General features: G+C 41.6%; 1 protein-coding gene across 1 annotated transcript in view; it reads right to left on the bottom strand.

The window, feature by feature from the left end:
• The window catches only part of THEMIS (thymocyte selection associated), a 190,193-nt gene extending 167,270 nt beyond the window's left edge, over positions 1-22,923 (bottom strand). The window contains exons 1-4 of the mRNA XM_063919343.1: positions 22,786-22,923; positions 5,732-5,887; positions 2,929-3,390; positions 295-1,307 (exon numbers count right to left, since the gene is read on the bottom strand). Coding sequence (XP_063775413.1) covers positions 295-1,307; positions 2,929-3,390; positions 5,732-5,887; positions 22,786-22,879 — 1,725 coding nt within the window. The 5' untranslated portion in view covers positions 22,880-22,923. The remainder of the gene's footprint in view (positions 1-294; positions 1,308-2,928; positions 3,391-5,731; positions 5,888-22,785) is intronic.
• Positions 22,924-25,854: the final 2,931 nt, after the last annotated feature.

The raw sequence follows: 25,854 nt of genomic DNA, 5'->3' as shown, positions 1-25,854 counted from the left end.
GCCATGCGAGGGGACACGGTGTACTAATTCGGCTTCCCGGTCACTGTACGCAGAAAACGACCCCCCCCCCCCCAAAAAAAACCCTCATGTCGACCTTTTGACCTGTCGACCTGGCACATGTCGACCTAGAAACCCTGTCGACCTTCCAACCCTGTTGACCTAGTGACTGTTGACCTATAGTGGTCGACCTAAATCTTGTCGACCTAGACAATGTCGATTTGATTATCCACATCCAATTAGAATATCCCCTGTAACTAAAGGAACAAAAACAAATCAAGAAGAAAAACAAAGTACCTTATGTGTTATTGTTGCCTCGGATTCATTTACATATAAAAGAGTTTTTGGAGGACGCGGTGGTGGCAAATGAACATGGCTTTCATAACGTCTCACCATATAATATTCTTGTTCATTTATTTCTTCTGTATTGGTTTTTGTTGGTAAGGAAAATACTTTGCCATCAAAACCACTAATCAGCCGAAAAGTCAGATTTAGCCGGAACACTGGAAGTTCCCAAACTTCTTCAGGATTGTCACATAAACTAACAAGAAGGTAAGAGTCTGTGATTTGTTCTTCCAGCTTTAATGCTGAGGTTTTTGCTAAAATATCACTACCCACAGTAAACAAATCCCGAACTGACACCTTAACATTCAATGGTAATTGAAAATGTTTGCAAAGTTCTGATAGGTAGTATTGTTTGTCATCATGTACAAGCTCTATAAAGCCACCTTCCACATACAATGGAAGAGTAATTTCCACAGGGATTTCACCTTGTGTTTTTGTACATTGCATTGTATCTACAACTATTTGTTCCCCTCCGTATGTGATTTCACAAGTCTGGAACTGCTTCACCCACAACTGGTCTCCAACAGAGAGTGAGGACAGTTCTTTATGAAATGAAGTAAATGACTTTGTTGCCACAACTTGAAGTTCAATCATCTCTCTCTTGACAATTTTTAAGTCATAGACAGTTGGGAAGAAGCGTGGCCGTCTTTTAAACTTTCCCTTGTAGTTAGATGGAATTAGAAAGTGTCTCTTCTTTGTATCACTTCTTATCTCTGAAGCAATAATTCTTTCTGCTTGATATTTTCTGTGCACAATGATCCTTTTACCACATCGTAACAATTTGTATGCTTTGCAATTTTTTAATGGGCCTTCCATAATTTCTACAGTAAATGGAAATTCATCAGTAGTTTTTTCAAATATATTCTGAGTTGTTAATACTTGAGAGAAGAAATTCATATTAATGTGTTGAGTAATATCCAATACTTCCACATCGAGATCTGACAGGAGGTTTAAAACATCTCCATCTGAAATAAAAAAAGAGTACATTTTTACAAATGATTATGCTACTTCCAATCTAACTGTAGTGTATTCTTACCAACAAAGTTTCCTCACCTCTATAGTGACACATTTCCAACCCACCCCCATGTTGCAAAGCATTTCTTCACTCTATACTCCCCCCACCCTTCACTCATAGCAACACATTCTCCTTCCTGTAGCAGCACATCCCACCCCATGAATCAACACCACTGTATCAATACATTCACCATCATAGCACTATATCATGCCTTTAATGACACACACACACACACACACACACACACACACACCCACACACACACACACACACACGTGTTCCCCAGGATATTCTTTACCTTCCTCTCTACTTAGTCTCTATAGGAAGACTTAGCTGCTATAAGTATACCCTCTAACATCTCTGAGATAAAAACCAGTACATATAAGTAAAGGGGGGGTGGCCATGGCAAAAGGGGGCATGTCCCCGCAGCACTGCTATAGAGATCTATAGAAACACGGAGACACTGCACCTGGTACAAAGCCCCTGTTTGCCAGAAAAGATCATTAAAAATGGTACTGTACCAGCTAAAAAGATAAAATTGGAGGATGTGCTATAAGTACAGTCCATCAGTGAATCAAATACAGATGGAGTAATGGTTAGACTTACTGCCTCACAGCACTGAGGTCATGGGTTCAATTCCCATGGCTCTAACTGTGTGGAGTTTGTATACTCTCCGCATGCTTGCGTGGGTTTCCTCCCGGTGCTCCGGTTTCCTCCCACAATTCAAAAATATACTGGTAGGTTCATAGTCTCCAAACAAAAATTAACCCTAGCATGAATGTGTGCGCATGTACATGTGATAGGGAATATAGATTGTAAACTCCACTGAGGCAGGGACTGATGTCAGTGGCCAAATAATCTCTGTAAAGGGCGCCAGAATATGTGTGTGCTACAGTATATAAATAACTGGTAATAAATAATAATAATAATTATAATAATAATAAATAATCACAAATATTTAATCATGTCTCTCTGTCTGTCTGTCTTAATTCCCTTGGGTCATAAAACAAATGGCCTTACAAAGTGCATGAGGCCTGTGGGACACAACTTGTTCATCAGTGGAATAGATTGTTATTGTTTCTACAGTTCATTTTATTTTTATTATAACTGCAAATGTCTATTATTTATGCTCATGAAATCAGATGGTTGGATTTTGTGTACTTTTATGACACAACAATATACTCCTCATGCCTACACCCATGTCTATGATCTATCCTTTAGCCAAACAAATTTGTCTCTATGTTTCTCCTGTGTGTTTCTCTGTTTTATAGCACTGTGGGGTCTATTGATAAAGCAGTGAAAAGTGTGGAGAAGTGAGCCAGTGGAGAAGTTGCCCTTGGCAACCAATCAGCATTGAAGTAACATTTATAATTTGCATACTATATAATTGTACGGAGCAGCTGATTGGTTGCCATGGGAAACTTCTCCACTGGCTCACTTCTCCACTCTTTTCACTTCTTCATAAATAGACCCCTGTGTGTCTTGTATACACTCCCTTGTCCTCTAGTAATCGATTTCACCCATTATCATATCAATGAACAACACCAATAATACCAGTCTATTGTACTTACATTGCATCAGTGCGTGTACATCATAAACAGGACTCAGAACCATCATTCGTTTCACAATATTACTGTAGTAAACATTTTCTATATCAGAGACTACCATAATCTCTGAAAGAAGAACAGTCCTCATTCTGTTCTTTGTCATTTTCCAGTCCAGTATCTCTTGGAGTGTGTAAATCCTTTTGTCCGGGCACTCATAAAATTCTCCAGTATAGGACAGTGGTAACATAAATGAGTGGTGTTCTTCCTCTATTATAACTTCACACTTTACAGACACGACCCCGTTTACTTTTTCTACAGAGTTAAGCATGATTTTCTTGCCTTTGTCTATGGTGATATCTCCAACATGTATGCTTGATTGGCTATAGAAGCAGAGATGAGTAAACTGATTGCTTCCAGTGAGTTGTGTCTGTACAATTTCCTCAATGGAGTAATAAGGGTTTGTATCAACAACAACTGTAAACAAGCCTAAGAAAAACAGCAAAGGTGGTAAACATATTACAATTTGTTCTTATTCTGCTGTGCACTTAAATCTAGGGACTATCTGTGTGGAAGTTGTATGTTCTGCCCTGTGTGGTTTATCTCAAGGTACTCTGGTTTCTTTCCACACTCCAGAGACATAATAGTAGGAAGACTTCTTAAAAATGTAACAGCAATGGCTTTGTTTGGTATTAAATATAGAATGTAAACTCCAATAGGGGCCCTCATTCCGAGTTGATCGGTCGCAAGGCGAATTTAGCAGAGTTACACACGCTAAGCCGCCGCCTACTGGGAGTGAATCTTAGCTTCTTAAAATTGCGACCGATGTATTCGCAATATTGCGATTACTAACTACTTAGCAGTTTCTGAGTAGCTCCAGACTTACTCTGCCTGTGCGATCAGTTCAGTGCTTGTCGTTCCTGGTTGACGTCACAAACACACCCAGCGTTCGCCCAGGCACTCCCACCGTTTCTCCGGCCACTCCTGCGTTTTTTCCGGAAACGGTAGCGTTTTCAGCCACACGCCCCTGAAACGCCGTGTTTCCGCCCAGTAACACCCATTTCCTGTCAATCACATTACGATCGCCGGAGCGAAGAAAAAGCCGTGAGTAAAAATACTTTCTTCATAGTAAAGTTACTTGGCGCAGTCGCAGTGCGAACTTTGCGCATGCGTACTAAGCGGATTTTCACTGCGATGCGATGAAAAAGAACGAGCGAACAACTCGGAATGAGGGCCAGGGTACAGATTGATATGAATGATAACATTCGCTGGAATGAACTTTGTAATTTGTAGGTACTAAATAAACAACTCCGTAACAGGGAAAGTTTTTTTTACCTGTGTTGGCCCTGCCCCTTAAAAAAGTGACATCATGCCAAGGGGACACGGCCACCAGCACCAGGAAGTAGGGACGCTGCCACTCCCAAGGCCAAGGACATTGAGTGCCAACACTGCTCGCACTCCACTAGTAATGGTCCTGTATTAAATAACTGTTAATAAAAGTAGGGCAAGGATACATAACATTGGGGAAACGACACCCCTCTCACTGTAATACAGTTGGAATCTCGACTTGGTAACACATTTCTGCCGATTTTTTCCTCTGTAACATATTGTCCTTCTCCTGTAGTAATACATTTACTCACTCACCTCTGTGGAAACATATTTCTTCCCCATTTCTCACCAGAACTAATTTGCCCCCTAACCTCTCTACAAATATATATATTCCTCTCCCCTCCCCCGAAAACATATCCACCTCAGCTCTGTAGTAACACATTTCTTCCAGATTTCTCACCAGATCATATTCGCCCCCTCACTTCTCTACAAATATATATATATTCCCTTCCCTTCCTCTGAAAACATACCCTCCTCAGCTCTTTAGTAACACTTTTCTTTCCTACCTTTAGCATGTAGTATATAGCTCCCCACCACTATACTAACATATTTTTCCCCACCCCTCCCCTGAACACACACCCTCCTCACCCTGTACTCAAACATTTCTTTTTTACCTCAGGCTCTAGCATGTACAGTACTGTAGCACTATCACTCCACCATCTCCACCACCACCACCATCAAAATAGTAACATATTTATTCCCATTCCCTCCCTTTTGTAACACATTTCTCCCTCACCACTGTAGTAACACATTTCTTTTCCATACTTCCTCCCTGAAAACATGTAATCCCCACAGTAACAATGAGACCTGGTTAAGGACACAGCACAGAAATCCTCCTGTAGTATTCATGTCTCCTCATTCTGGATGCCGCTGTGTTTGTCCTACTTCCTTTTACATCAGTGTTTTAGCCCAAGTGGTATCCACAATGTGAAACCAGCACCTTAACAGGGCACCATTAAACCAGCACCATAACCTATGCCGACTCTGCCTCTAAACCTGTGACATCATGACATCACACCTAAGGAGGAAGTAGAGCTCCGGGCAGCTCCACAGGCTGCACGGTGCCTTACCGAGCACTACAGTAGCACTACTGGTTACAGGTGCCATACCAGACACCCTGCAAGCCACACAAAGGTTCCATGTTACAGCAACGGTGCCACTCCCATGGCCCTAAGTCCTGTGTAATTGCTCCGCTATCACCTTCCAAGTTACAGCCCTGAGAGAAACAATACTATACATATTGGGAGGAATGTAATAGGGCGTGAGAATCAGAAAGGGAGAGATTTTGTAAGAGTTCTCCATGTGGATTATGTCATGCAAATAATTGGCACTTAAAAAAAACCAGGAAAATACTTACAAAATCTCTCACTTTCTGATTCTCATCCCTATTACATTCCCCCTATTGTGTTGCTAATAGCACAAATATTGTACAATAGAATACCTGGAAAATCAAGAGACAGTTCCACTGTAGGCATCATGTCATACTCATTCCAATTATAAACACGGGCTAAGACTTTTTGGATTTTTATCCCAGTGATTTTAATTACATCTCCTGTTGAAAGGGAACATTCATTTCCAGAAAATTCACAAGTCGGACCTATCATATAACATGAAAAAATATACATAAATATATTATTAGTAATTCAGTATTTAACCAATATGACTGGTGTTATATTAAGTCACATTTGGAGGTCAATCAAAGCTAATTAACTATTGAGCGAGTCACAAAATGTACGCGGCACACAAATAGCAAGCAGAACATGCATTCAGTGTTATCAGAACCATGACACAGAACATCAAAGCATTGTCATACAGCAAATAAATTACCTGCTGGGCAAATGGAACACTTCTGTGCATTGTTTCAGGAAAGCAACTTGACTGGGATGTAGTCAAAATGTTGACATTTAGAATGTCAACATTCACAATATAGACACGTATAATATTGAACATTGAACATGTTGGCATGTGCAGAATATTGACGTGTTCTAAATGCTTACATTCTGATCAAACCGGCAGCAGAGGGTTGGGTTAAAGTTGCAGAAGGGGAGGTTAGACTTAGGCACTATGGGGAGGGGTCAGGCATACTCACAACCACAAGTGCCACTGGATCAACTGGAAGTCATCAGCACCTGACCACCGGACCTGGTGTCACGCTTGTGTTTGTTTGTGGAACCAGTGCCAGAAGGGAGAAGTCTGTATACTGTATACAGTGGGGCAAAAAAGTATTTGGACAGCCACCGATTGTGCAAGTTGACCCACTTAAAAAGATAAGAGAGGTCTGTAATTTCCATCATAGGTACACTTCAACTGTGAGAGACAGAATCTGGAAAAAAAAACTTAGGAAATCACATTATTTGATTTTTAAACAATTTATTTGTATATTCTTGCGGAAAATAGATATTTGGACAATCAAAAAGTTTAACTCAATACTTTGTAATATAACCTCGGTTGGCAATTACAGTGGTCAAACATTTCCTGTAGTTCTTGACCAGGTTTGAACACACTGTAGCAAGTATTTTGGCCCACTCTTCCATGCAGATCTTCTTTATATCTGTCATGTTTTGAAGCTGTCGCTGGGCAACACAGACTTTCAACTCCCTCCACAGATTTTCTATTGGGTTGAGGTCTGAAGACTGGCTAGGCCACTCCAGGACCTTGAAATGCTTCTTATGGAGCAACTCCTTAGTTGCCCGGGCAGTGTGTTTGGGGTCATTGTCATGCTGGAAGACCCAGCCACGTTCCATCTTCAATGCTCTTACTGAGGAATGGAGGTTTTTGCCCGAAATATCATGATACATGGCCCCATTCATCCTCTCCTTAATATGGATCAGTCATCCTGTCCCCTTTGCAGAAAAGCAGCCCCAAAGCATGATGTTTCCACCGCCATGCTTCACAGTGGGTATGGTGTTCTTGGGATGCCATTCATCATTCTTCTCCCTCCAAACACGGCGAGTGGAGTTTATACCAAAAAGTTTGATTTTGCTCTCATCTGACCACATTACATTCTCCCAATCCTCCTCTGGATCATCCAGATGGTCACTGGCAAACTTTAGATGGGCCTGGACATGTGCTGGCTTAAGCAGGGGGACCTTTCGGGCGCTGCAGGATTTCAATTCATGATGACGTAGTGTGTTACTAATGGTAACCTTTGTGACTGTGGTCCCAGCTCTCTTGAGGTCATTGACCAGGTCCCCCTGTGTAGTTCTGTGCTGATTCCTCACCGTTCTCAAGATCATTAACACCCCACGAGGTGAGATCTTGCATGGAGCCCCAGGTCGAGGGAGATTGTCAGTGATCTTGTATTTCTTCCATTTTTTAATAATTGCGCCAACAGTTCTGCTTGCCTATTGTCGAATAGCTCATCCCAGCCTTGTGCAGCTCTACAATTTTGTCCCTGGTGTCCTTAGACAGCTCTCTGGTCTTGACCATGGTGGAGAGGTAGCAGTCTGACTGTTTAAGGGTGTGGACAGGTGTCTTTTATACAGATACCTGTATTAATGGCACCTGTTTGAACTGGTTAACAAGTGGAGGATAGAAGAGCTTCTTAAAGAATAAGTAACAGGTCTGTGAGAGCCAGAAATATTGCTGCTTGGTAGGTGTCTATTTATTTTCCACAAGATTATACAAGTAAATTGTTTAAAAATCATACAATGTGATCTCCTGGGTTTTTTTTTTTTTTTTTTCAGATTCTGTCTCTCACAGTTGAAGTGTACCTATGATGGAAATTACAGACCTCTCTCATCTTTTTAAGTGGGTCAACTTGCACAATCGGTGGCTGTCCAAATACTTTTTTGCCCCAATGTATATCTGGATGTGTGAAGTAAAGCTGAGAGGCCTGAGGAGAACTCCTAGCATTAGTAAGGATGCCTCCGTGATCGGGAATTGAACTCAGGTCTCAGCAGAGAGATGCCGGATTGTACCCACTAAACCACCAGGGTCTTCATTGTTGGTGATAAAATAAAAATATGTGGCAGGGAAGTGTGTAGTAGTAGATTGACCAGGCTGATATTGGATTGTTACTGTATATATGTGACCCACTTTTTACTTGGTAGCTGTAGGCAAGGATGCCTAAGTGGCAGAACTTGGCAGAGTATTGACCAGGCTTGGGTTGTCTCTATAGTCCGGAATCAGGAAGCATTCAGATGGCAGCAGGACTGGATGCTGACTGAACACCGCAATAGATGGTAGCTGTGGGCAACCAGGAACAGAATCCATGTGGTATGAACAGTGGTGTCAGAAGGAGGTGCAGGGGGTGCGACTCGCACACCCAGGTGTCACCCTCAGGTAAAGGGGGGGGGGATGGTGATACCAAAATGCCAGCATTCTCCACACTGGGGGTAATTCCAAGTTGATCGCAGCAGGATTTTTGATAGCAATTGGGCAAAACCATGTGCACTGCAGGGGAGGCAGATATAACATGTGCAGAAAGAGTTAGATTTGGGTGGGTTATTTTATTTCTGTGCAGGGTAAATACTGGCTGCTTTATTTTTACACTGCAAATTAGATTGCTGATTGAACACACCCCACCCAAATCTAACTCTCTCTGCACATGTTATATCTGCCTCCCCTGCAGTGCACATGGTTTTGCCCAATTGCTAACAAAAATACTGCTGAGATCAACTTGGAATTACCCCCACTGACAGGAGGTGGGTGCTGTAGTGTGCCATTCAGCATCCAGCTCCTGTCATAGAGAAGGAGCTTACACTGCAGGCACTGGTCTCTGGTCCCGGGACGCTGGGTTGTCCCGGGAGTGACATCACCATGATTCCCGCCAAAGCCACATCCCTTTAATTTAGGCCCAGCCCCCTTTTCAGCCAGAGGCGCATGTTGTGGGTGACAGAGTGCTCACCAGGTGTCACTAGAGCCGGTGATGCCTCGGAGTATGAATGAACTGGAATTATCTGTCCAGCTAGAGAAGTAATTAGCACAGGCATGAAGCTTTAGAAGAGGTCCTAGACATGAACAGACAAGACCTGCTACGTCCCTCCTCCTCAAATAAGATGGAAAAATATGATAAAAAAGAGAGAGAGATGGCCTTTATCTGCAAATATAATAACTGTGCGAGAGAGATCAAAACAATAATTGAAAGAAACTATAGAGTTTTGAAACATGATAACATTCTTGGGAACCTCCTACCAAATAAACCACAAGTGATTTATAGGAAAAATAGAGCTTTAAAGACTATACTGGCCCCTAGTTTTTTCAAAATTCCAATAACAGAGAAAAATAAAAATAAAAATGACTCAAACTGGTTGACCAAGAAACCTTCGGGTTTCCATAGGTGTGGCAAAAATGGATGTACAATGTGTCAACATATGGAACGTAAAACTACCTTTATCCTCATTCCATCTTCTAATGAAAAATACCAGTTGAGATCCTTTCTAAACTGTAACTCAAAATTCGTGATATACTTGCTGACATGTGGATGCGGTTTAAATTATGTGGGACGAACCACAAGACCATTACACACGCGATTTATGGAACATCGACGTAACATAATACGCAAATACATGGCTCATAGTGTATCACGACATTATTACAACGAACATAATAACAATCCTGCTTGTCTCTCGATAATATGTCTTGAACATATCGCCCCTACGGATAGAGGAGGAGACCGATTTAATAAACTCTGTCGGAGGGAAGTCTTCTGGATGTTAAAGTTTAATTCTTTACATCCAGATGGACTGAATGAAGCAATTGAATTAAATTCGGTCCTCTAGTCTGGAGGTTTATGCTTACCCCTGTTCCAGTACTCCTGTTCCAACACCTCCATCTCCTCTCTCTATACACACCACCAGAATCTATAAGGTTTATAGACTCTATAGGTTTCCTTGGGAGAATCTAAAAACCTAAATCTAAGAACTTAAACTTACATATAGCCGTTTGATGAAACAAAATGGGTTAAAATCCCATTCTTGAGATGACTGTCAGTACAAATGATGCTTTTTATTATTAGATCATTATTATTTTTTTATGTATTTCTATTTTATTTATCTATCTAATTGCCTGATTGGTGATATCAACTCCTGTTCTGGAGATTATACACACATGTATATACGTGTATCTAATACTAAATGATAAATCCTTTACGAAAATGTGCACTATAAAGGTCCAATTAATAACTGAGTACCTTTACATGTAACCAGTGGTTTAAATCAAATTATCTGTGGGTACACCTATTTAGGTATATTATGTCTTAAGGTGCAGACGTGTATGTACATACAGTTATGTGTGTTATATTATGTGTGCTATATATACATATATATGTGTATATTAGTAGAAATCAAATCTTATGGAATTATAATTACATTTAAAATGTGCTCCACATTCATTGTTTATGATTATTATTTTCATTCATTCATTCATTCATTTTTCGTATCTCTGTGTTCTATTTGTCTTATTTACTTGTCTTTATCTATAATGTATTGACAAGTATATAAAGAAATCCTGTTTATATGTACAAATAGCTACAGTGGTTAGTTCTAAATAAGAAACGTCCTGGACTGAGTGAACTGCAAGAACAAAATTCTGATAAATATTACACAACAGGTCTAACACGTTTTTCCTCTCCATATATATATATATCTTTCCTTATTTGACCTGTATACAATGTATCTCTTTTATTAACTATAGTTATGCTATTTGAGATATATAACTAAATCACAAGTATTGAAAAGACCAGCCAGTACCCTCTATGAAGGGGATTTTTCTCCTATGACGTCACTAAAATCATGTGACTACTGTGAACCAATGATTACACAGTCACGTGATCGGAGACTCGGGGTCACGTGCACTAAAAAGATCCCTCTGAGCATAGAAACTATGAATAGTACCTTCTGAGAAGGAGATGACTAAGTCTCCGATCATGTGACTGAGACCACATGTTATACTGGACCAATAGGATTGTTTAGACTCCCGATCACGTGTCCTTTCAGGTCACGTGACCGGTTTCACCCAAATCTAACTTCATGTATAAGTTATGTATAAATGCTCGTTTTGAGGTGGGATTTGCTCTATATATAACAGCAGATCCTTGTGTACATAAGGATACTATTAAAGTTATATTTTGTGACGGTTTGCTGCGTTTTTAATTAAGCACCAGACAGGTGGTTTTGATCAACTAATGAAGCAGGGTATAAATAGAGACCCATTATACAGTGTATTTATGCTCCTGAGGAAGCTGGATCACCTTGTTGCCAGTGAAACGCGTTGAGCCCTATACCCCACCTGGGCACTACTCCACGACACATTGGGACTCTGACATTTCCGGCATTCATTTGGACTTTGCTCCTATCACTGGGAATCATTCCACAAGGATAAAGAACCGGATCCACACAAACAGCTAGCAATGGACTCTTCCTAAAGCTGATGCCATCAAACATCCTTTCTGTGGAAACCGGTAATTATCTGCTGCTACAGTGAATGTTATCTGGAGACTGTCCTAGCCGTGAAAAAATCCATACATGTCCCAAAGGAGAGTGGATGTAAAAGTGATTATACCCAGGGGGAATTATTATACTATACATTTTAAGTGTTATTTAGATAATAACGAGACTTCACACTTGTCTTTTTAAATGGTTTAATAAACTGACATTTTATTCAGCAAACCGTCCTTATATAATTCTTACAGCCAGCGCTGGTACCTTGTGTTTTTTATTCCATTATATTCTGGGAACTGACCATCCCTATACCAGCTGCTGCTGGCTGCGCACTTACATATCTTTTTACTTTTCTATGAAGCGATATCAGCCCATGGGATTGGGAGGAATAAGAGAGAGAACATTAATCTCAGTAAGAGTTTGGTTCAATTGTTTAATATTTGTCAATAGTTTTATCATGTTTGGGCAAGTCTTCCACATATAGTCAATGTCTGGACACAGCAAGACCAGCAGCAGTCTAAGGAAAACGTGGTGAAATTACCTGATACTGTAGGGAATAAGGTACTATCTATAAATATAATCTAGGTAGGAAATATTTTATTTGATACTTATTAACAGTTATTTATACTGTACTGTATGTATTACATACATATTCTGCAGAGATTTACAGAGAATATTTGGCCATTCATATCCCATGTATACACACAAACATACCTAATTAATTTTATTATAATTCAGTTAACTTACTAATAAAACCACGTAAGCACATGGAGAGTATACAAACTCTACAAAGTTATGGCCATGGTGGTAATCACAACCTCAGTGCTGTGAGATAGTTCTTTAAGATAATTTATTTCTTTGCCAAATATCCACATAAACAATAATCAGGAAATTCTGCTGAGAAAATGCGTCCAGGGTAATATCATAAAAGTAACCAAACATGTTATAAAAGTTATTGTATTATCTATGGCAGCTATGTTAAAGGCACCGTCAGTTACCTGAAAGCTAGAAATACGGTTCTTATATTACATATTATTTTGTAAGTGTTTGGCTTCAAGCTGTTTCCCACATTGATGTGGATCATTCATTTTATTTCAAAAGTTGACAGTACCAGAGGAAGCATGAAGGTATAAGGTAATGAAGCTAAAAGTGGCTAAGCAGCATCCACTGCTTCAGTAACTGCAAATACTAAACTCCCTCTGTCAAAGTTGCAGCAAAACTTATTACAGCTCATCATTTAATATTCTATATTTAAAATGTCGTAGTCGAAGTCAGTTTCTGATTATTCTCTTGTTACACAAACACACACACACACAGGCTCGGACTGGCCCACAGGGGAACAGGGGAAACCACCGGTAGGCCCCATTGCCTGTGGGCACACCTACTCTGCCTGTGGGCCCACCTTCTCCTCTAGGGATTAGGTTCCAAACTCTATCCTAGTGTACTTTAATTATACATTATACATATGTTACATTATACTGCACAGGACTATGGTGTATTTTCCATAGTGCATTGCTGTTATTAATCTGGTACATTGTCATAAAGGTTAGCCAAGCCTCTGTGGTGGTTGGCCACACCTCCACTATTGCCTGGCCACACTCTTAAGCATGGGCCCCTACCACTGCATTTCCCCGGTGGGCCCTTTATGCCCCAGTACGACACTGCACACACACAATTAACAGAATAGTAGAAGAACTAAGATTTACCATGATTATTAGTTAAATAAGTTCAGAAGTTCAACCCCACAATCCTTGCAGAGACATTAACTTTCCAGGTACGGATGTTTTCTACTGTTGACATTATGCAATATATATATATATATATATATATATACACAAGCAGGAATAGCCCAGCACTCCACTCGTAATATGACAACAGCTGCGGTGCCTTCCCTGTGTTATGATTCTAATACTCAGGTCTGGGGTGATCTTATATGAAAGGACCTGAATACCAGAACGTAATGCTGGGAAAGGGGAAAGGAATGGGAATAGCCCCTGGCGCCCTATCTCCGTTGTCTCGCCCGTGCTGTCAGTACACTCTTGCGAGACTATGGTTGCTTGGGCCCATGGCAGCCGCGTTTGAAGGGCGGATTACATCTGCCCAACTCCGATGCCCCCTCAGGTCTTAATGAGAGACAAAGAGTGAACCGAGACAGGGTGATAACAAGGGGCCCTCTAACTAAACAACAAGGCCAGGGGCTACTAACAAACCTAAAACTAAAGTATGCGCGGATTTCCGCCAGGGAAAAGAACAAACAAAATACTCCACTTGTCCACTCTCCTACACGGCACCGCCGAGTTCCGGAGAGGACTGTGGAAGCGGATACCTCTGCAAATGCTCCAAAACCAGAACACAATATAAAGCGGCCTAGGCCGCAGCACGCGGCAGAGCCGCCACTCACGAAACCAAACGAGATCCTCTAAAGACTGTCACAGGTAAATGAGGACCAGGAGAACTCCTTGGGATGAGATGACAAACACCAAGACTCAGGAACTCAGAGGACTGGAATGACCGGGCACAGCAGACCAGGAACAGACGTTCACCAACATGAGCAGCATGCAGGAAACTATCACCGGCATCTGTGTGAGGCACTGAGAAGGTATTTAGCTGGGAATCCTCCAATCAGAGTCCAGAGCCTGATTGCAATGAATGTCGTGCAGCTGCCTTGCTGCACGACCAGAAAACATGTGTGCACAGTTAAATAATCAACCCAGCAACGGGGAACGCGGTCTGTCCGTGGCGTCCCCGTTGCTAGGGTCCCGGTGGCTCGGCGCGCCCGGCGTCCTAGCGTTGCTAGGGAGCCGGCGGCTCAGCGCGCACGGCATCCTAGCGTTGCTAGGGACCCGGCGGCTCAGCGCGCTCGGCGTCCCTAGTTGCTAGGCGCCGGGCCGGGAGGAAGTCCGGACCACGGTGCCAAACACCCTGTCAGAGATTCAGAATCCCAAGTAGATAGCAAAGGTAGTACGGGCAGCACTAATGCAGACTCAGCAGCGTAGGTAAGACAAGTCACTTTAATGAGCCTCATTAGAGAGCTCATTAAAGTGACTTGTCTTACCTACGCTGCTGAGTCTGCATGAGCGCCGCCCGTACTACCTTTGCTATATATATATATATATACAAACAGAGAACCCAGCACTCACCAAAGTAAACTCACTTATCCTCAACAATTCAATAAATAAATGATGGGGGTTTAGTTGGTGGATTGGCCAATGCACGGAAGCCTGTATACCGATTCAAGGTACCCCACCTTCATACAGGTCCTACACTATCACAGAGTCTTAAAACCTGACTACCACACTGCTGCATCATCTGCCTGCTAGATGTAATGTGTACCTGCCACAGACTTTATGGCTTTTAAAGGCACACTAGTCACCTATTGCACTGGCTCAAAGATGATTGCTAAAAAACAGCTGAGACAGGTTCAGGATAATAAAGTCCACACAGGGGTGCATGAGAAAGCTAGTGGCCACGGTTAATAAGAGCTAACCATAGATTAACCCCTTCATATACACACAGAGTAAAAACTAGTGTGCCTTTAAAAGCCATAAAGTCTGTGGCAGGTACACATTACATCTAGCAGGCAGATGATGCAGCAGTGTGGTAGTCAGGTTTTAAGACTCTGTGATAGTGTAGGACCTGTATGAAGGTGGGGTACCTTGAATCGGTATACAGGCTTCCGTGCATTGGCCAATCCACCAACTAAACCCCCATCATTTATTTATTGAATTGTTGAGGATAAGTGAGTTTACTTTGGTGAGTGCTGGGTTCTCTGTTTGTATTTATTAGAGCGATGTGGTCATGGGCTACATGCACCCCGCCCTGTGAGTGGTAAGTACAGCTGTGTACCCCGCTTCTGTGGTGGAGAGTGCAGTGTTACATGCACCCCACCCTGTGAGTGGTAAGTGCATAGCTGTGCCCCGCTTCTGGTGCGGTGAGTGCTGTGGTTTTTACTCTGTGTGTATATGAAGGGGTTAATCTATGGTTAGCTCTTATTAACCGTGGCCACTAGCTTTCTCATGCACCCCTGTGTGGACTTTATTATCCTGAACCTGTCTCAGCTGTTTTTTAGCAATCATCTTTGAGCCAGTGCAATAGGTGACTAGTGTGCCTTTAAAAGCCATAAAGTCTGTGGCAGGTACACATTACATCTAGCAGGCAGATGATGCAGCAGTGTGGTAGTCAGGTTTTAAGACTCTGTGATAGTGTAGGACCTGTATGAAGGTGGGGTACCTTGAATCGGTATACAGGCTTCCGTGCATTGGCCAATCCACCAACTAAACCCCCATCATTTATTTATTGAATTGTTGAGGATAAGTGAGTTTACTTTGGTGAGTGCTGGGTTCTCTGTTTGTATTTATTAGAGCGATGTGGTCATGGGCTACATGCACCCCGCCCTGTGAGTGGTAAGTACAGCTGTGTACCCCGCTTCTGTGGTGGAGAGTGCAGTGTTACATGCACCCCACCCTGTGAGTGGTAAGTGCATAGCTGTGCCCCGCTTCTGGTGCGGTGAGTGCTGTGGTTTTTACTCTGTGTGTATATGAAGGGGTTAATCTATGGTTAGCTCTTATTAACCGTGGCCACTAGCTTTCTCATGCACCCCTGTGTGGACTTTATTATCCTGAACCTGTCTCTGCTGTTTTTTAGCAATCATCTTTGAGCCAGTGCAATAGGTGACTAGTGTGCCTTTAAAAGCCATAAAGTCTGTGGCAGGTACACATTACATCTAGCAGGCAGATGATGCAGCAGTGTGGTAGTCAGGTTTTAAGACTCTGTGATAGTGTAGGACCTGTATGAAGGTGGGGTACCTTGAATCGGTATACAGGCTTCCGTGCATTGGCCAATCCACCAACTAAACCCCCATCATTTATTTATTGAATTGTTGAGGATAAGTGAGTTTACTTTGGTGAGTGCTGGGTTCTCTGTTTGTATTTATTAGAGCGATGTGGTCATGGGCTACATGCACCCCGCCCTGTGAGTGGTAAGTACAGCTGTGTACCCCGCTTCTGTGGTGGAGAGTGCAGTGTTACATGCACCCCACCCTGTGAGTGGTAAGTGCATAGCTGTGCCCCGCTTCTGGTGCGGTGAGTGCTGTGGTTTTTACTCTGTGTGTATATGAAGGGGTTAATCTATGGTTAGCTCTTATTAACCGTGGCCACTAGCTTTCTCATGCACCCCTGTGTGGACTTTATTATCCTGAACCTGTCTCAGCTGTTTTTTAGCAATCATCTTTGAGCCAGTGCAATAGGTGACTAGTGTGCCTTTAAAAGCCATAAAGTCTGTGGCAGGTACACATTACATCTAGCAGGCAGATGATGCAGCAGTGTGGTAGTCAGGTTTTAAGACTCTGTGATAGTGTAGGACCTGTATGAAGGTGGGGTACCTTGAATCGGTATACAGGCTTCCGTGCATTGGCCAATCCACCAACTAAACCCCCATCATTTATTTATTGAATTGTTGAGGATAAGTGAGTTTACTTTGGTGAGTGCTGGGTTCTCTGTTTGTATTTATTAGAGCGATGTGGTCATGGGCTACATGCACCCCGCCCTGTGAGTGGTAAGTACAGCTGTGTACCCCGCTTCTGTGGTGGAGAGTGCAGTGTTACATGCACCCCACCCTGTGAGTGGTAAGTGCATAGCTGTGCCCCGCTTCTGGTGCGGTGAGTGCTGTGGTTTTTACTCTGTGTGTATATGAAGGGGTTAATCTATGGTTAGCTCTTATTAACCATGGCCACTAGCTTTCTCATGCACCCCTGTGTGGACTTTATTATCCTGAACCTGTCTCAGCTGTTTTTTAGCAATCATCTTTGAGCCAGTGCAATAGGTGACTAGTGTGCCTTTAAAAGCCATAAAGTCTGTGGCAGGTACACATTACATCTAGCAGGCAGATGATGCAGCAGTGTGGTAGTCAGGTTTTAAGACTCTGTGATAGTGTAGGACCTGTATGAAGGTGGGGTACCTTGAATCGGTATACAGGCTTCCGTGCATTGGCCAATCCACCAACTAAACCCCCATCATTTATTTATTGAATTGTTGAGGATAAGTGAGTTTACTTTGGTGAGTGCTGGGTTCTCTGTTTGTATTTATTAGAGCGATGTGGTCATGGGCTACATGCACCCCGCCCTGTGAGTGGTAAGTACAGCTGTGTACCCCGCTTCTGTGGTGGAGAGTGCAGTGTTACATGCACCCCACCCTGTGAGTGGTAAGTGCATAGCTGTGCCCCGCTTCTGGTGCGGTGAGTGCTGTGGTTTTTACTCTGTGTGTATATATATATATATATATATATAAATGTGAAAGCCCTCACTCACTCACTCACTCTCTCACTGACTGACTGTTAGGAAGATGAAATTTAACATAGGTATTCTGTAGGTAGGAAATAGGAAAAGTACGTAGTTAGAATTTTAATAAACCTTCCCTAAGGGGATGAAAAGGGGGTTGACATAATGACGTCATTACCGATGCGTGGCTTGTTTTGCGTGAACGATAACGTCCAAACGGACAATCAGATCAAAATTTGGATTGCACCTCCAGTGTGTCAAATTTAATAATCTACATACATGGTCCTGTCACTTTTCTGCTACAGGTGCTCCTCGGATAATGCCAAGAACCATGGATTATTATTTACTTACATTAAGAAGTCTCTGTGAAAATCAGAAACCAAGTGAAGAATAGATAGAACAGCTAGTGATAATTAAAAGAATAGATATTTAGAATATTTAATAGATATATCCTTTATATTTATCTATTCTGACAATAAAACCAATACTCAAATCATTTTCAGAAATTCATTGAGTTACACAATCTGAACACTTGCATGAAATACTATTAGTATTAGTAATAGCCTTTTATTGAATAAGACCCATATGATTTATTGCAGTTATGCACATTCTGTACATGTAACTACTTTACTTGACAAAACAAGTTGCATTCTCAGAAAATGGCACAATGATGCTGTAGACCAGAACTTCAGCACAGGTGACTTAATTAGTACCTCAGTCAATTTGATTTAATCAACTGTGCTCAAGCATGGACATCCATATAACCTGGACTGTAATGGCGTATAATGACTCGCTATATACCTGTACTTTTTATCTATGCACAAGTTTTGGGAAAACAATCTGAAATATCACTTTTATACCTAGATGCAGGATTATAAGAATGCTGCTTATGCACTGTGGTGACAGTTTTATTCATATGTACTATACAGCATTTTATTTGAAACTTTATGCAAGTTAAATTGGATGCCATCAAATTTCTCCTAGCACTTTTATAATGTATACATAGTTATTATTGCTTTCCAGTTTATGTCTGTCTCATGAATGTCACTTTATTAAGAGATGAGACATTTTCATAACTGTACTGGGGAATAATTACTTCAATCCATATTTGGCTGCAGAATTTCACTTACTGCTGCAATGGAATTTGAGTGGAATTCCTCTTACTTTTTGCTACATCCTGAATTCCCCTATTTCTGAATTGTCTGACATTCAGCGTATTATACCTCAATCAGAGCAGGAGGAGTTGGTACTGTATCTTCATAGTACCAGTTCTAAACTTCTATACTGTCTGTGGAAAGGTGAAGCAAGTTTGTGCTGCATCTCTGAGAAATAATCTGTTCTGTTACAAAATAAAGTGCCTACTTCCGATCTGACAGCAGCAGCAAATTTGTTAGCTAATGGGCAAAACCAGAGGTTAAAGTGAGCCGGAACGGAGTGGAACTGCGTTCCGCCAGTTCCATTTGGAGACGGAACACAGTTCCGCCTCCACCGGCTCACCTAATCTAGGGCACCCGCTGAGACTGTTACCAGTGGGTGCCGGCTCTTTCCCCCTAAGCGGCAGCCAGAAGCTCTGGCTGCTGGCTCGGGCAGTGTGCAGCTGGGGGACGCTATGGGAGAGACGTCATGACTTCTCTACCATAGCTGCGAGGAGCGGGCGCCAGACAGAGACTGCGGTCCGGAAGCAGAAGTGGTTTTTCAGGTGAGTATTTCTTTTTTTTATTTTGTGTGTGTAAGCACTAAGCAGTGCTACTAGAGGTGGGAACTGGGGGCATATCTACTGGGCAGAAAACAAACTGGGGGCTTAACTACTGGGGGCACACCAGCTGGGGGCATAACTACTGGGGGCATACCAACTGGGGGAATAACTACTGAGGGCACACCAACTGGGGGCACACTAACTGGGGGCATAACTACTGGGGGCACACAAACTGGGGGCATAACAACTGGGGGCACACCAACTGGAGGCATAACTACGGGGGGCACACCAACTGGGGGCATAACTACTGGTGGCACACCAACTGGTGGCATAACTACTGGGGGCACACCAACTGGGGGCATAGCTACTGGGGGCAAACCAACTGGGGCATAACTACTGGGGGCAACCAACTGGGGGCATATCTACAGCAGGCATAACTACAGGGGGATATCTACAGGGGACATAACTATGGGGGCATAAATATGGGGGGCATAACTACTGGGGGCAATACTAATGACAACATTGCATAGGGGGCACTTAATAAGGGGCATCACTCCTGGGGACATAAGCAACACTACTGCTGTGGGCATTATATGTATTTGAGGTGCTACTGCTGTGGGCTTTGTGTATAAGGAGCACTAATGTGTGTCATAACATGAATAAGGGACACTACTATGTGGTGTAATGTGAATAAGATTGTGCTACTGTATGACGTAATTTGAATTGGGTATACTATTGGGTGACCACGCCCCATTCTTTTTGAGGCCATGCCCCTTTTTTTGCAGCATGCTTTCACAAGCGTAGGGGGGGGGGGGTAAGTTCCACCACCTCTCTAAGACCACTTTAAGCACTCGGCAAAACCATGTGCACTGCAGGGGGAGCAGATATAACATGTGCAGAGAGTGTTATATTTGGGTGGGGTGTGTTCAAACTGAAATCTAAATTGCAGTGTAAAAAAAAGCAGGCAGTATATACTCTGCACAGAAACAATATAGCCCACCCAAATCTAACTTTCTCTGCACATGTTATATCTGCCCCCCCCCCCCTGCAGTGCACATGGTTTTGCCCATTAACTAACAAATTTGCGGCTGCGATCAGATCAAATTACCCCCCAAATCTGCTCAACATTCATCTCTCTCTCTCCCACAGTATGGCCGCATAGGCACATGTAGCGTGGCGTATCGTGCCACGGGTGCTCTGTGTATTTCTATGGCCGTGCGTGTGCATACGCATGCACGCATCATAGTTGCAGACACACTATTCACACCAGCTTTGCCCGTGGATAGGACACACAGCGACAGAGCTGAGAGTGGCTACGTGTGTGTGTGTGTGTGTGTGTGTGTGTGTGTGTGTGTGTGTGTGTGTGTATATATATATATATATATATATATATACACTGTACTTAAAAGTTATCCAAAAAGTTACTTTCATTCTTCTAGAGACAATTACCATACTCTGAAATTTGCAGAATGAAACTGATAACATTTAGTTTATCTCTAATTTTCTAATTAAATTGTTTAAATGTATGAAGAATTGTTTAGTTTAGTTTAGTTTAGTTAGGGATTCAGTGCTAGCCATAGCATTTTAATAATGTATTTCGCTGTACCTTAAACATTAAAGACTGGGTGCTTTTACCAATCTGGAAAAGGACGAATTTCATCACAACATGTCAATTTAAATAGATTTTTTTTATTTGTTAGCTCACACAAGTGAAGTTTATATGGGTTATTTTCAGGACCGATAGGGTTTCTTTTAAAAGCAGATTATGGAGGATATCCAATTAGCCACAATAAAACATCTGGTTCATTAGTATTTTTCAATTTTTCCTGATGTTTCACCAATTTTTTTTACAGGCCAATTTGAATTGCCCATAAAACAAAAAAAAATACTACTAAAAGCAAACAGGTTCAGTGAAACCTGTGTGTTTTTGCCAGGCACAGCACTGTTTTAGGTGATTTGGTTTCACATGCCTGTAGAAAGTGAAACAAAATCCCCAGTAATCTGCGGTACATACCATCTAACTGGGGCCTATTGAATAGCCCTTAGGGATATAATTACATGTGGTAAATGACAACGTGTAGTTGGATATACCCCTATATATCTTTATGTTTTATGAGCAAATACAATATGCCTTTCGTAAATGTAAACTAGTAGTTTTTTCAGTTATAAGGACACCAAATATATGTTCTTTATATAGAATTTGGTATAGTTATAGGTCTCAAGGGTATGCGGTCAGCATACCACTTGTCGGGATCCCAGGTGTCACAATATCGATGCCGGGATCCCGAATGGGGCACCATACCAACGCCGGTATACCGGCAAGGTAGGTGATTCCCCCTCTATGGGTGTCCACGACATAAGGTCAAAAGGTCAACATAGAATAGGTCGACACAAAAAAGGTAGACACAATCTTTGTTTTGTTTGATACCTCCAGTGCAAGGCTCATATACTGTATAATATAATAATTTGTATATTTTTGTCAATGGCCAGGTTGGAATCCCACACTGTATTCTTGCCTTGCACCTGATTTACACAGATGAAGGCAAGTATCTACAAGTTGTTACAATAAATATAATTTGTCATTTTTATAAATACAATTATTTAAAACTAAATATGTGGGTTATATGCTCAACTTTTATTATTACTTATCATGCGCCACAGGAATCTGCAGCACTGTACAGTGGGGAAGAAGTGAGGGGTGGTGAACTAGAACATTTTACAATGCTGTAGATGTAGAGGATCAACAGGAAAAATACTGGACATAAAAAAAAGCTGAATAATGTACTAAAGTGTCACAAAGAACAAGCAGGTGCCAAGCTACAATGATGCACAATTAAATTCAACTCAGATTATCAACTAATCTAGTTTACAACCACTGCAAAAGTAAATCAATACATTATAAAAATTGCTATTCTATTATTAATGTTTTATAACTTCAAATCTTTTCCAGTGATAGTTTTGTAGATTATTCTGCTACATCCTTGTTTAAAAACACACTTACAAATAATTCAAAGCTAGTAGAAGCATATTGTTGTTGTTGTTGTTGTTGTTGTTGTTGTTGTTGTTGTTGTTTTTTATTCCATTTGGTAATTCCATATCCTGTATGATATTTACCAAAAAGTAAAGGAATTTATGTATCTTACCGCCATCATAAAATCCAGATTGTATTTGCAGGACCCTGGGAAGAGTTTTGGGATCCAGCGATTGAATATATTTTTGGAGAGTAGTAGTCATCATCCAAGACTAGACATGCAGTCACTTACAAGTGTTTGTACTGATAGTCCAGAGATGCTGTGCACAGTATCCAGCCAAAAAGACAGAGCTTGATTCTTAGAGTTGCAGACAGGAAGCGGCTTCATATGTATATATGTCACAGGATGATCTTCAGTTCCTGTTCTTACCTGCAGCACAAGAAAGGGCTTTGTTCAGCCAACTGCTTGCAGAATTTTTTTTATGTATCTTTGTGACCTAAATTGTAAGTAAAATATCACTTTTCTGGTAGTGCATTATATGGCATTCAGTTAATACTCCAACTGTCACATATTAGAAACATCTTTCCAATAATACTAAATTCATTTTTTAAAAAGAATCTTAGAACCTAATAAATAAATATTTAACATATTTTGTTGGAATTAATGACAGTAACCATCCCAGTCTTTACAAATATGTCATTTGGATTTCCTTGCAAATGTCAAAGTTTTCCATTATTGACTAACCACCAGGACAATTTCACTCTTTGCTCATGCTGTGCTTTATAAACTAATCTGTATAGGGTCCATGATCCAATTCAGCAGCCATAAGGAAGAGTCTACAGAGGTGTTCCTACCCATAATCTTGTCGAAGTCAAAAATATTACATACACACCAAATACAAACTCCAAACAGATGGCTCACTGTGCGTGAGCATACACGCAGCGTGCACAGCGATATATGGTAGCATACGTATTCACACAGACAAGCCACAAAGATATATTCAACACATATTTCATACCACACATAAATTAAACATGTCAAGCACCAGACATTATAATGTATTTATATAATAGAGTTTAACATCAGATATATATGTATTATTGGAACGGAACAAGGTAAACATGTCATGCTTGGTGTCAAAATGATCAGGGGAATGATTGTGTTGGTTTGATGGCAGTGGGTAGGTTATAGCACATTGCATCGATTAGTTATGATTGAATGTATGAATATGAAGCCACAATTCAAAAGTGAACAAAGAACTTCCTGAAAGACAGCATGGCTAATCCCTATGATGGCATCTTCAAGGCTGGACGTTGCTTGCATATGAACTGACCATTGACACATCATGAATGAGAAATCACCCTCCCCTGGACCAATAACAGAAGACTCAGTCCCAGACATTTACTTCCCCCAATACACAGTATATAAGTAATTCCTCTCACCCAAGAAGTTCTGTTTAGTTGCTGTTGAGGCAGATTCAAAGATGGAGAAGATGGTGCATTGAGCAAATTAGGTGAAGTACTGTATGCTGGCTGTATCTAATCCTTATGTCTTGTGTAATTGTAACTCTGTAACCATATATATACTGTACGTATGTTGTATTATATGCATACCCTTTTAATATCAAACATATACATCTCTGAGCGTTGGACCTCAGTAATACAATGTGTCGAATGCTTGTTTTCTCTTAAGGGATGTAGTGTTTGCGACATACAGCACACTTTTATCGTATTTGGTAATAAGATGTGTCTTGCATCTGCAGCATATATTAACGCTGGCATTTTAAATATTTATTAGAAATAAATCAGAATTTACAGTCTCCTTAGTAAAGGTCAGTACTGAGTCTTAAAAGGGTTGTAAATCATAAAAGCAGTTTCTCAAAGTTTCTTATCTGCAGATCAGCGATATCTGAGCAGGGCCACCACAACATGCTCAGCAAAGTGATGCAAAGAAGGGAGGTGCCAGGCAGAAAACTACACCAAAAAAAGTAAAAAACCTTCATGTCGACCTTTTCATGTGTCGACCATTTTCATGAGTCGACCATTTGTCCATGTCGGCCATGCCAATGTCAACCAATAGTGGTCGACCTAATGACTGTGAACCATAACATGGTCGACCATTGATACCGGAACCAAAAAGGTATCTGTTTGGATGGTCGACCATGTTACAAGAACATTGTGGGTCTAATTCAATATGGATCGCTGCTGAGGCTGAATAGCGATTTTCACAAATCTTCTAATGCTAAAAATCGCATGTGGGAAGCCTCCCAGAAAGGATAAAAGATGTCCACCGATGCATTTGAAAATCTGCATACGCATTAGCAGAATCACAATGCATACACAAAAAATGAGTGTCATCAACAGTTGCTTCTGTCCCCAACATACTGAAGTCAATGAGAATGCACTTGCATCGGGTGCCATGTTTTTGAATGCAGTGTCCGCAGATTACGTCAGATACACGTCCTATGAACGGCCATGACACACCTGCATTTTTTCAACCATTCCCCACAAATGCCATTTACCACCCACAATTGGTCACTTCTTGTCAAAATACGTTCTCTTTACAATTAGGTTGCACACGCAGTGTGATTGCATTTTACCTTTCGCGCATGTACAATGCATTTGCAGCTCATGCGCATTATTCCAATAAGCACTCACTGCATGCAATCTCACACTTGCAGGGAGTGAATCAGTCTCTGTGTCCTTTATTCTAAATGGAGCATTTATATAAGCAGAAGACTAAGGGACAACCAGATTATATAGGGAGTAATTCAGACCTTATCACTAGACAGCGATTTTTGCAGCCCTGCGAACAGATAGTCACCGTCTACAGGGGGAGTGTAGTTTAGCTGTGCAAGTGTATGAAGCATGTGTAGCAGAGCTGCACAAACTGATTTTGTGCAGTCTCTGCACAGCCCAGGACTTACTCAGCCGCTGTAATCACATCAGGCTGATCGGGACTGGATTTGACGTCAGACACCCTCCCTTCAAACGCTTGGTCCTGCCTGCATTTTTCCAGACACTCCCTGAAAACGGTCAGTTGCCACCCACGAACGGCCTCTTCCTGTCAATATCCTTGCGAACGCCCATGCGAATTGATCCTTCGCAAAAACCCATCGCTGACCGGTGATCCACTTTGCGGTGCATATGCATGCGCAGTTCAGATCTATTCACTTGCTAACCGAAAACGCACAGCAGCGGTCAGGTCTGAATTACCCTCATAGATTGGTATAACAGAAGT

The sequence above is a fragment of the Pseudophryne corroboree genome, chromosome 4 (assembly GCF_028390025.1).
Source record: "Pseudophryne corroboree isolate aPseCor3 chromosome 4, aPseCor3.hap2, whole genome shotgun sequence".
Taxonomy (NCBI): domain Eukaryota; kingdom Metazoa; phylum Chordata; class Amphibia; order Anura; family Myobatrachidae; genus Pseudophryne; species Pseudophryne corroboree.
This window is presented reverse-complemented; position numbering and strand designations above follow the sequence as displayed.